The following is a 12,892-nucleotide window of genomic DNA, read 5'->3' on the forward strand; positions in this document are numbered from 1 at the left end:
TAGATTCTGTTCCTCAGAATTCCCTGCAGTGACTTCCCCAAACTACTGTGTCAATCCTCTATGCTCCAATCTGTGTCTGACCCCGGGAGTGTGTGATGGGACAGTGTGGAGGGAGCTTCACTCTGTGTCTGACCCCGGGAGTGTGTGATGGGACAGTGTGGAGGGAGTTTCACTCTGTGTCTGACCCCGGGAGTGTGTGATGGGACAGTGTAGAGGGAGCTTCACTCTGTGTCTGACCCCGGGAGTGTGTGATGGGATGGTGCAGAGGGAGTTTCACTCTGTGTCTGACCCCGGGAGTGTGTGATGGGATGGTATAGAGGGAGCACTCTGTGTCTGACCCCGGGTTTGTGTGATGGGACAGTGTAGAGGGAGTTTCACTCTGTGTCTGACCCCGGGAGTGTGTGATGGGACGGTGTGGAGGGAGCTTCACTCTGTGTCTGACCCCGGGAGTGTGTGATGGGACGGTGTAGAGGGAGCTTCACTCTGTGTCTGACCCCGGGAGTGTGTGATGGGACAGTGTAGAGGGAGCTTCACTCTGTGTCTGACCCCGGGAGTGTGTGATGGGACGGTGTAGAGGGAGCTTCACTCTGTGTCTGACCCCGGGAGTGTGTGATGGGACGGTGTAGAGGGATCTAAACTCTGTGTCTGACCCCGGGAGTGTGTGATGGGACAGTGTAGAGGGAGTTTCACTCTGCTTGACCCTGGGGTGTGTGTTGGGATGGTGGAGAGGGAGTTTCACTCTGCCTGACCCTGGGGTGTGTGTTGGGATGGTGTAGAGGGAGTTTCACTCTGCTTGACCCTGGGGTATGTGTTGGGATGGTGTGGGGAGGGTCTAACAACTGCACAAAATCCTGATTGCTGCTCTGTTTTTCAGCAATTCTGGGGATGTACAAACTGATGAGCAACAAACAATACTACGATGCGCTGGGAAGTGGAACAATCATTAACAAGGAGGGCATAAACAGTGAGTGACAACATTATTCCGACAGTCTCCTGTCCCCGGGAACTCTGCCCTGATCCCTCACCACCCAAGAACTGCTTGTTTCTCTAGTGCAGTCCCAGGAGGTGCAATCACTCCTGCTACCAATGAACGTGGACTAAATGTTCTTTTGAACCACTTGTCCATTGAACTGAACCAATGGGTCACATTTCTCATGTTTCTTCCATCTTTCCCTTCAGTTTGGACTCTACACTGTTCCTGCATCTACAGGTCAGGAGTGTTATGGGATAGTCTCCACTTTCCTGGGTGGAGTTAGTCCATGTATTCAACATCTGCCACATTACCTCTACAAGGTACAGATCAGCAGTGTGACAGGACCCGCTCCACACCCGAGTTAAACACTTGGGAACCTCGACACCACCCATGACAAAGTGGCCCACTTGAACAGCATACCATTTACCCCACCCCCAGCAAACACCACCCCTCTCCACCACAGTAGCTCCGGTGTATACCGTTGACAAAACACACTGTGGTCACTTACCCAGGTTATCTGGACAGCCAATTTCAAACTGACTGCCTCTCCCACCTTGGGGAACTCCCATCATCTGTGGGTTCCCTTTCCGCCATCCTGAACTGGGAAATACATCAGCCACACACTCAACATCTCCGGGTATGAATCCCGGACCTTCCTCCCCAATGGCTCTTCCTCACACGGACTGTGCCAGTTTGAAACGGCAGTTCATAAGAACACTGAAGAGTCACAGGGCAGAGAAACAGACCCAATGGCCCAACTGGTCCATGCTGACCAAAATTCCCATCTAACCAAGCTTGCCCATTTTCTCACTTCTGTCCCACCTTTCCTATCCATGTACCTGTCCATATCCCTCTAAACCTTTCCTATCCATGTACCTGTCCATATCCCTCTAAACCTTTCCTATCCGTGTACCAGTCCGTATCCCTCTAAACCTTTCCTATCCGTGTACCTGTCCGTATCCCTCTAAACCTTTCCTATCCGTGTACCTGTCCGTATCCCTCTAAACCTTTCCTATCCATGTACCTGTCCATATCCCTCTAAACCTTTCCTATCCGTGTTCCTGTCTGTATCCCTCTCAACCTTTCCTATCCGTGTACCTGTCCGTATCCCTCTAAACCTTTCCTATCCGTGTACCTGTCCGTATCCCTCTAAACCTTTCCTATCCGTGTACCAGTCCGTATCCCTCTAAACCTTTCCTATCCGTGTACCCGTCCGTATCCCTCTAAACCTTTCCTATCCGTGTACCTGTCCGTATCCCTCTAAACCTTTCCTATCCGTGTACCTGTCCATAGCCCTCTAAACCTTTCCTATCCATGTAACTGTCCGTATCCCTCTAAACCTTTCCTATCTGTGTACCCGTCCGTATCTCTCTAAATCTTTCCTATCCGTGTACCCGTCCGTATCCCTCTAAACCTTTCCTATCCGTGTACCCGTCCGTATCCCTCTAAACCTTTCCTATCCGTGTACCTGTCCGTATCCCTCTAAACCTTTCCTATCACTGTACCTGTCCGTATCCCTCTAAACCTTTCCTATCCGTGTACCTGTCCGTATCCCTCTAAACCTTTCCTATCTGTGTACCTGTCCGTATCCCTCTAAACTTTTCCTATCCGTGTACCTGTCCGTATCCCTCTAAACCTTTCCTATCCGTGTACCTGTCCGTATCCCTCTAAACCTTTCCTATCCGTGTACCTGTCCGTATCCCTCTAAACCTTTCCTATCCATGTACCTGTCCATATCCCTCTAAACCTTTCCTATCCGTGTTCCTGTCTGTATCCCTCTCAACCTTTCCTATCCGTGTACCTGTCCGTATCCCTCTAAACCTTTCCTATCCGTGTACCTGTCCGTATCCCTCTAAACCTTTCCTATCCGTGTACCCGTCCGTATCCCTCTAAACCTTTCCTATCCGTGCCCCTGTCCGTATCCCTCTAAACCTTTCCTATCCGTGTACCTGTCCGTATCCCTCTAAACCTTTCCTATCCGTGTACCTGTCCGTATCCCTCTAAACCTTTCCTATCCGTGTATGAGTCCGTATCCCTCTAAACCTTTCCTATCCGTGTACCCGTCCGTATCCCTCTAAACCTTTCCTATCCGTGTACCTGTCCGTATCCCTCTAAACCTTTCCTATCCGTGTACCCGTCCGTATCCCTCTAAACCTTTCCTATCCGTGCCCCTGTCCGTATCCCTCTAAACCTTTCCCATCCGTGTACCCGTCCGTATCCCTCTAAACCTTTCCCATCCGTGTACCTGTCCATATCCCTCTAAGCCTTTCCTATCCGTGTATGAGTCCAAGTGTCTTTTAAATGTTGTTAATGTACCTGCCTCAGCCACTTCCTCTGGCAGCTCGTTCCATAGACCAACCACCCTCTGGGTGAAGAAGTTGCCCCTCAAGTTTCTATTAAATCTCTCCCCTCTCACCTTAAACCTGTGCCCTCTAGTTCCTGATTCCCCAACCCTGGGGAAATGACTGTGTGCATTCACCCTATCTACATCCCTCATGATTTTATACATCTCTATAAGGTCACCTGTCAGACTTCTACACTCCAAGAAATAAATTCCCAACCTGCTCAGTCTCCCTCCATAATTCAGTCCCTAATCCCCACAACATCCTCATTAAACTCCTCTGCACTCTTTCCAGGTGAATGACGTGTTTCCTATAAGAGGGTGACCAAAGCTGTAGACGATACTCCAAATGCACCAGCATTTTGTAGAACTGCCACGTTGTGTCCCAACTCCTGTACTCAATGTCCTGCCTGATGAAAGCCAGCGTGCCAGATGCCTTCTTCACCGCCCTGTCTACCTGTACCCCTCGATCCCTCTGTTCTACAACATTCCACAGGGCACCGGCATTCACTGTGAAAGTCCTGTCTTGGTTTGTCTTCTCAAAATTCAACACTGATAGCAGCTGATAACGTGCCCTGACAAAGGTCATTCAGTCCCTAGAACCTCTTCCTTCATTCACTGATCTGCCATCTCATCGTCACTTCATTGCACTCATCACCGACCCTTCAATTCCCCCGGTAGGCTTCCACCTTGAAATTCCTCGGGATCCGAGGCACGTCGAGAAAGAAATCCAAATCTTCCACAGCCTCTTTGGTGACGAAATCATTCCCATGTCCATTCAGAATGATTGACCCCTTGTCCTCAGTTGGTGAGCCCTCTCAAGTCCTCTGAGAGTTTCGTCCATTTCACTGAGATCTCCCCTTGTCCTGCTTCAGAGAGGTCATGCAGCAAAGAAACAGGCCCTTTGGGCCATCATGACTGTACTAACCCAACTTGCCTGTTTCTCCCTCCTGCGCCTCCTCTGGAAGCTCATTCCGAGTACCAACTACTCTGAGAACACTTCTACCCTGCAGGTCTCTGTTAGACTGTTAGATGTAGGAGCCCCAGTTAAGGCATTCAACCATTGGTTCTGCTCTGCCCTTTCATTATGACTAGTTTCTAATCCCTCAACCCCATTCTCCCACCTTCTTCCTGTAACCTTCAACACCCTTACTAATCAAGAACTCATCAACCTTTGCTTTAAATATACCCAACGACCTGGCCTCCACGGCCATCTATGGCAATGGATTCCACAGATTCATCGCCCTCTTGCTGAAGAAATGTCTCCTCCTCTCTGTACCATCCAGATCATCATCTTTCAAACCTCCTCCCTCTCCAGTTTAACCTGTCTCCTCTAGTTTTAGACCCCTCTGTCACAGGGGCGGAGAAGATTGGGACCCTATCTACGCCACGTTTGTCCAAGCTGACCCTGCTGCCCAGCGAGCTCGTCCCATTTAGCCTATAGCTCTCTAAGCCTCTCCCACCCATGTATCTTCAGTGTTACCGATGTGCCAGCTTCAATCACTATTTCCAAATACTGTATGCACCAACCTCCATGTGAAGAAGCAGCCCATGATGTCCTTTGTAAATCTGATCTTAAATCCGTGTCCTTGTGTTTTTAATGCCGGCTCCCTGGGAAAACGACTGTGCGCTTTCACCCAGTTAATGCCCCTCGTGATCTTGTATGCCTCTAGCAGGTCACCACTGAATCACCCACGTTCCAGTCTACACAACCCCTCCGTGTAACTCAGGCCCCCAAGTCCAGGCAATCATCAACATACTGGTAAATCTTTTCTGCATTAGTTCTGGTTTAGCAACATCATTCCTAAAACCCGATGAGCAAGACTGTACAAAATACTCACCAATGGGATCCCCCTGCTCCGCAACACTCCTCGTACCACCTCTCGGCTCCTTCCCTCAAGAGGTATTAGAACCAGCCTATCAGAATTCAGATTCAGATTTCCACTCAGTGGCCACTTTATTAGGTACACCTGCTCGTTAATGCAAATATCCAATCAGCCAATTAGGTGGCAGCATGTCAACGCATAAAAGCACGCAGACATGGTCAAGAGGTTCAGTTGTTGTTCACACCAAACATCAGGATGGAGAAGAAATGTGATCTAAGTGACTTTGAACATGGAATGATTGTTGGTGCCAGAAGGGGCGGTTTGAGTACCTTTGCTGATCTCCTGGGATTTTCATGCACAACAGTATCTAGAGTTTACAGAGAATGGTGTGAAAAACAAAAAAAAATCCAGTTCTGTGGGTGAAAACACATTGTTAGGAAGAGAGGCCGGAGGAGAATGGTCAGACTGGTTTAAGCTGATAAGAAGGCAACAGTAAATCAAACAACAGGCAATATAACAGTGGTTTGCAGAAGAGCATCTCTGAATGTACAACACATTGAACCTGGACATGGATGGAACACAGCAGCAGAAGACCACGGCGTGTTCCACTCCCGTACCTAATAAAGTGGCCACTCCCTGTATTTGTCACGTGTTTGGTACAACGAAACATATGGTGTCATTTGCGTGAGCAACCAACATGCCCAAGAATGCGGTGGGGGCATCTCGCAAGTTGGGGCCGCTCTGCCTCCCAAAGCCTACTCGAAGGGCAGATGGCGTGGGTAATAGATAATGGCACAGCCCAGATAACTTTGGGGTCTTTTTCTGTTTTGGCTGGTAGGTGTTGTGAAACCGGATTCTTATGAATATAAACCAGTGCCTGATGAGCCACCCAACGAAACGGACGTAGAGGACACCATGAAGAGGATAAAAGGCAACGATAAGGACCTCGTAGAGGTCAACCTCAACAACATTCAGGTGATCCCTCGCTCTGTTACCTGCTGTGTTCATTGATGAGGAGAGGCCCCAGTCTCTTGTCGTTCATTGGTACTCTGCCTCTCTCCAGCAGTATAAGATGAATTGCTGATGAACTCTGACCATGATTAAATGAAAACTTAATTTAAAAAAATAATCCTTTGGACACAGAGAGCAGCTGTTTCGGCACCGTCTCATCCCACACTCTCCCGGGGTCAGACACAGAGTGAAGCTCCCTCTACACCGTCCCATCACACACTCCCGGGGTCAGACACAGAGTGAAACTCCCTCTACACCGTCCCATCACACACTCCTGGGGTCAGACACAGAGTGAAACTCCCTGCACACCGTCCCATCACACACTCCCGGGGTCAGACACAGAGTGAAGCTCCCTCTACACTGTCCCATCACACACTCCTGGGGTCAGACACAGAGTGAAACTCCCTCTACACCGTCCCATCACACACTCCCGGGGTCAGACACAGAGTGAAACTCCCTCTACACCGTCCCATCACACACTCCCGGGGTCAGACACAGAGTGAAACTCCCTCTACACCGTCCCATCACACACTCCTGGGGTCAGACACAGAGTGAAACTCCCTCTACACCGTCCCATCACACACTCCCGGGGTCAGACACAGAGTGAAACTCCCTCTACACCGTCCCATCACACACTCCCAGGGTCAGGCACAGAGTGAAACTCCCTCTACACCGTCCCATCACACACTCCCGGGGTCAGACACAGAGTGAATCTCCCTCTTCAGGACTACCTCTGACAATGTTGATTGAGTTCTTCGAACTTGTCCAGAAGGAGATGTGTCTGTGCTGAAAGCTCTGTGGTTTCTCTCACCCCCCCCAGGACATCCCCATCCCAACGCTGAAGGAACTGGCCGATGCCATGAAGCACAACAGCCACGTGAGGAGCCTGAGTCTGGTGGCAACCCGGAGCAATGACCCCGTGGCCCATGTAGGTGGACCCATGACTGCAGGGGAGGCACAATCCCCTGATTGGATGGGAGGGAGCTGGGATCACCTGATTGGATGGGAGGGAGGTGCGATCACCTGATTGGATGGGAGGGAAGTGGGGTACCCTGATTGGATGGGAGCGAGGTGGGGGGGGGGTCACCTGATTGGATGGAAGGGAGGTGGGGGGGGTCACCTGATTGGATGGGAGGGAGGTGGGGGTGGGGTCACCTGATTGGATGGGAGGTTGCGACCACGATTGGCTGAGATGAAGATGGGATTTCCTGATTGGAAATCAGGGTTGCTGGTTGCAAGGTGAAGTGGAGCTTCCTTGATTGCAAGGGAGATGGTGTCCGCTGATTGGAGGGGAGATGGTGCTCCTAACTGGGGATGGATGGGGGAGCCTCCTGATTGGCAGGAATGGGAGGTGGTGGGTCCTTATTGGTGTGAAGAAAGGTGAGGCCCCTAATTGGTGGAGAGGGATGGTTGGGGCCTATGAATGGAGGTGAAGGGGAGGTGTAAGTCCCTGATTGGAGGGGAGGGGAGGAGAGATTAGGTGGGATTTATGATTGGTGGAGAGGGACAGTTAGTGCCCCTGATTGGAAGGGAGGTAGGGGTTCCCAATTGGTGAGTAGGAGTGATGGGGACCCTGTTTGGCATGGTGCGATGGTGAGGAGCCATGAATGGAACTGAGTTGGGTGCCCATGATTAGAGGAGGGAGGAGGTGGGGTTCATGATTGGAGGGGATGGGCTGCTGGGAACCCATCACTGGAGGAGAGATTAATCGGGTAAAAATCAGGTTCCCCCTCAAATGTGGCCTGTGAAGGCCAAGATCGGTGGAAAGCGAACGGACAAAGTCCTAAAGGTCCAGCGTCCAACCACTGGCAAATGCTGCGGATATGGCATCCAGATCACACCGGGCCCGGGTCGCTCCGAGAGCAGGAGCTGGGATGAGGATTGGGGGGAAGGAGTGTAGATTGGAGGAGGGGAGATACAGTTGAAGGGTGGGGGAGATAGACTGAGGGATGGGGTGTTGCTGGGGGGAGGAAATGTGTTGGAAGGGGGGAAGTGGAGAAGAAGGGGGTAGAGTGGGGGAAGATGAATGGGGAGGGGGATAAGGTGGCAGTGAGCAGAGAGAGGAGGTGTGTGTGTGACCTTCAGTCTTGTTCCACAGGCACTGGCAGAGATGCTGAAGGTGAACACCTCGCTGAAGAGCCTGAACATCGAGTCGAATTTTATCAGTGGAGTGGGGATGGTAGCCATAGTGAGAGCAATGAAAAACAACAACTCCGTGACCGAGCTGAAGATCGACAACCAGGTAACGGTTTGACACGGACCCGGACACGCACACACTGACCATCACTGAGGATGGGTCTCTCTCTCTCTCAAACACACTCACACTCACAAACTCTCTCTCTTACACACACTCACCATCACTGAGGATGTGTGTGTCTCTCTCATACACTCACACTCTCTCTCTCTCTCTCTCACTCTCTCTCTCACTCACTCACTCACTCACACACACACACCATCACTGAGGATGTGTGTCTCTCTCTCTCACACACACACACACACTGACCATCACTGAGGATGTGTGTGTCTCTCTCTCTCTCTCTCTCTCTCTCTCACACACACACACACACACACACACACAGACCATCACTGAGGATGTGTCTCTCTCTCTGTGACACACACACACACACACACACACACACACACACACACACACACACAGACCATCACTGAGGATGTGTGTCTCTCTCTCTCTCATACACACGCACACTCACAAACTCTCTCTCACACACACACTGACCATCACTGAGGATGTGTGTGTCTCTCTCATACACACTCACAAACTCAGACACACTCTCACATTCTCTCTCTCTCTCTCTCTCTCAGACACACACACACACATACACACACACACTCACTCACTCACTCGCGGGGAAATGATGGCTAATTTTGGATGCCTATGGCTGACAGATTGAGTATTTCTCTTTCCTCCTCACTTGCATCCCTTCCTAGCGCCATCAGCTGGGTGACGCCACTGAGATGGAGATCGCCAGTATGCTGGAACAAAACACAAACATCATCCGGTTCGGGTACCACTTCACGCAACAAGGCCCAAGGGCGCGTGCAGCAATTGCCATTACCAAAAACAACGATCTGTGTGAGTACTAAATTGTGCACACCCTCCTCTGACTGTCTTTGGTTTTCCCAGCTCCCTCCCAGCCTTTCTATTCCTGTTGCAACAGTCATCACAGGCTCCAACTCCATCACAAACAGTAGTGGTAGGTTATCTGAAATGTGCCAATGTGGGAGATGAGGTGTAGGAGGCAGGGTATGGTGGAGGGAGTACAGGACAGAGAAGAGGGGGTGGGCTTGGCTCTTGCCTAACATGGGAGTGAGTGATCCATCACTGAATCAGGCCCTTTGGTCCAACAGGTCTGTGCTGATCACAATCACCCATTCACACTGACCCCAATCACCCATTCACACTGACCCCATTTTGTTCTCCCTCCTGTTTTCCCATCAACAACCCCCTGAATCCTAGCCCTTACCCATGCACGGGGGTGGGGGGGGGTGATTTACAGCGACCCATTAACCCACCAACCCCACCTGTCCTTGGGATGTGGGAGGAAACCAGAGTGGCAGTGGGGAAACACAGACACAAACACAGTGTGCCAGAGGATAGGATCGAACCAGGGCCTCTAGGACTATGAGGCAGTGTCTCTCCCCACTGTGCCCCCTTTTTTGGGAAGGGTTGTTAGTTGAGGAAGGAATCTTGGGGCCCAAGTCCACAGATCCCGGAAAGTGGCCGCACAAGTGGACGGGGTGTTGAAGAAGGTGCAAGACACACTTGTCATTTTGGTCAGGGCACTGTGTATAACAGTCAGGGAGACTTGATACACCTGTACAAAATTTTAGTTAGGAATATTGTGTCCAGTTATGGGAGGCTGTGGACAGGGCTCAGGAGGTTCACCGGGGTGCTGCCTGGATTAGAGGGAATGAGCTGTAGGGGGAGGTCAGGCAAACCTGGGTTGTTTTCTCTGGAGTGGTGCAGGCTGAGGGGGGACTGTTGGAAATTTATAAAACAGAGGCAGAGACAGTCACTCCCCCAGTGTAGGAATGCCAACACTAGGGTGTACAGTTTTAAGGTGAGAGGGGTATATTTTGAAGGATGAAAAGTCCTGATGAAATCTATCTCCATAGATGCTGACTGACCTGCTGAATCCTCCAGCATTTTGTGTGTGTGTTGCTCAAGATTTCTGGCATCGGCAGAATCTCTTGAGTTTATGAAAGTTCAAGAGCGAGGTGCAGGGCAAGTTTTTTTTAACCCAGAGAGCGATGGCGCCTGGAGTGTGCAGCCGGGGGAGGTGGTGGAGGCAGATACGATAGACGGGGAGACGGACCACATGCATGTAGCGATGGGAGTAGTTTAATTTGGAACCGTGGTCGGCCCTTTGTCTCAGTTGAGATGCTGTACTGTTGGGTGTTCTGTGAACATTGGCCGCAGGGTCATGGGGAGAACTCTCCTGTTCTTTAGGAGCAGTGATGCGGTCTTACAGGTCAATGCTGGAGGATCCTCCTGGTTTCATGTCCCGGGAAGCGATCCCTCAGTGCTACACTCAGAGATGGGGCAAACATCCACAGGGTCAGTACAGGACGCCTGGCTGCTCATACACTCCTGCGTTTCCACAGACAGGGGTGCTCTGTGAGCAGAGGCCATGGCTGTGCAGTGATGGGCTGTCTTCACAGGTGGACAGGGCAGCGATGAAGGCATTGGCACATCAGTCAGTGTTCTGAGCACACCAGTTGGACTGTTACATTGCTGTCGTATAAGTTGGTGAATTTGCCATTTGGAATGTTGTGTTTGGGTTTGGTCACCGTGCTGTGGGACAGATGCCATTAGCTGGCAGAGGAGATTCACACATTGCTGGAGCTTGAGATCCTGAGTTACAGGGAGAGGTTGGCCAGGCTGGGACTGTTCCTTGGAGTGTAGGAAACTGAGGGGTGAATTTATAGAGGTGTATAAAACCATGAGGGGCAGAGACATGGTGAATGCCCACAGTCTTTTCCCCAGGAATGGGGAATCAAGAACTAGAGGTCAGGAGGTTTAAGGTGAGAGGGGACAGACTTAATAGGAACCTGAGGGGCAACTTCTTCACCCAGAGGAACTGGTTTAACTGCATTTAAAATGCACTTGGACAGGTACACAGATAGGAAAGGTTTAGAGGGATATGGACAGGTACACAGATAGGAAAGGTTTAGAGGGATACGGACAGGTACACGGATAGGAAAGGTTTAGAGGGATATGGACAGGTACATGGATAGGAAAGCTTTAGAGGGATATGGACAGGTACACGGATAGGAAAGGTTTAGAGGGGTATGGACAGGTACACGGATAGGAAAGGTTTAGAGGGATACGGACAGGTACACGGATAAGAAAGGTTTAGAGGGATACGGACAGGTACATGGATAGGAAAGGTTTAGAGGGATATGGACAGGTACACGGATAGGAAAGGTTTAGAGGGATATGGACAGGTACACGGATAGGAAAGGTTTAGAGGGATGTGGACAGGTACACTGATAGGAAAGGTTTTGAGGGATACGGACAGGGACACGGATAGGAAAGGTTTAGAGGGATATGGACAGGTACACAGATAGGAAAGGTTTAGAGGGACATTTGCAGGTATGTGGATTGGAAAGGTTTAGAGGGATACGGACAGGTACACGGATAGGAAAGGTTTAGAGGGATATGGACAGGTACACGGATAGGAAAGGTTTAGAGGGATACGGACAGGTACACGGATAGGAAAGGTTTAGAGGGATACGGACAGGTACACGGATAGGAAAGGTTTAGAGGGATGTGGGCCAAATGTGGGCAAATGGGATTGGTTTAGATGAGTATTTTGGTCAGCATGAACCAGTTGGGACAAAGGGCCTGATTCCATTACACAGGACTGTAGTGATGGTCAATCTCCTGAGTCCCTGGTGCTGATCATTGTGTTCTGCATTGCTGCCTGCACTGCGGATACAGCAAGATCCCACAGACAGCAGCCCCTCCTGTTGGTGTCGAGTTTTGTGGTGGGGAGGGACATCGGGCAAACATATGGTTGAGTGGCAGGGGAACCATTATGGGGCTGGGTTTCTTCTATCAGGGAGGGGTGTTTTGGGCCTGGATTCCAGGGTCCAATTCTGGGGGAGGGGCTCTGGAATTGGTAGGCAGTGGGGCTGAGACTAATGGGGTGATCTCCCTCGTCTCCCTCCCACAGTACGTCAGCAACGGAGGCGGTGAGAAAGGACTTGGGACAGAAGCTGAAACGTCTCCAGGTCTTTGCTGCTGATTGGATCTTCGCCCGGCGTCTACGGATAAACACGTGGCTGCTTTGTGGAAACGCCAGTGTCCTGGCGGGAAGCCTTGCCCTTTTGCCTTAGCTTGAGAGGATGAGGGTGAGGGGCTTTAGGGAATTTAAACAGACAATGATTACGAATAAAGTGAGTCCCAAATTTACAACTTTGAACTTATTGTCTTTGTTGCTAAGTTACAAAGAAAGGCCTGTATCCTGGGATAGAGACACCGGGATGGTATGTTCCCTCCTGGTGGTGGGATCCTGGATGTCTCGGATCATGTCCACGGCATTATCAAGGTTGAGGGTAGGCAGAAGTCTTGGAACATACTGACACAGGTAGACACGATGAGGAGGTCTTGAAGAGAGATTTTAGGGAGTTAGGAAGAAAGCTGAGCAACAGGATCTCCAGGGTTGTAATCTCTAGATTGCTGCCTGTGCCACATGCCAGTGAGGATAGGAATAG

General features: G+C 50.7%; 1 protein-coding gene across 2 annotated transcripts in view; it reads left to right on the top strand.

Annotated features, from left to right (window-relative positions):
- Positions 1-12,578, top strand: part of tmod4 (tropomodulin 4 (muscle)) — a 29,138-nt gene extending 16,560 nt beyond the window's left edge. For both annotated transcript variants that reach the window (XM_072281462.1, XM_072281468.1), the window contains exons 5-10: positions 875-964; positions 5,979-6,115; positions 6,972-7,079; positions 8,250-8,393; positions 9,101-9,245; positions 12,352-12,578. In XM_072281462.1, the coding sequence (XP_072137563.1) occupies positions 875-964; positions 5,979-6,115; positions 6,972-7,079; positions 8,250-8,393; positions 9,101-9,245; positions 12,352-12,374 (647 nt within the window). In that variant the 3' untranslated portion in view covers positions 12,375-12,578. The remainder of the gene's footprint in view (positions 1-874; positions 965-5,978; positions 6,116-6,971; positions 7,080-8,249; positions 8,394-9,100; positions 9,246-12,351) is intronic.
- Positions 12,579-12,892: the final 314 nt, after the last annotated feature.

This window comes from Mobula birostris, chromosome 2, assembly GCF_030028105.1.
Source record: "Mobula birostris isolate sMobBir1 chromosome 2, sMobBir1.hap1, whole genome shotgun sequence".
In the NCBI taxonomy this organism is placed as follows: Eukaryota; Metazoa; Chordata; class Chondrichthyes; order Myliobatiformes; family Myliobatidae; genus Mobula; species Mobula birostris.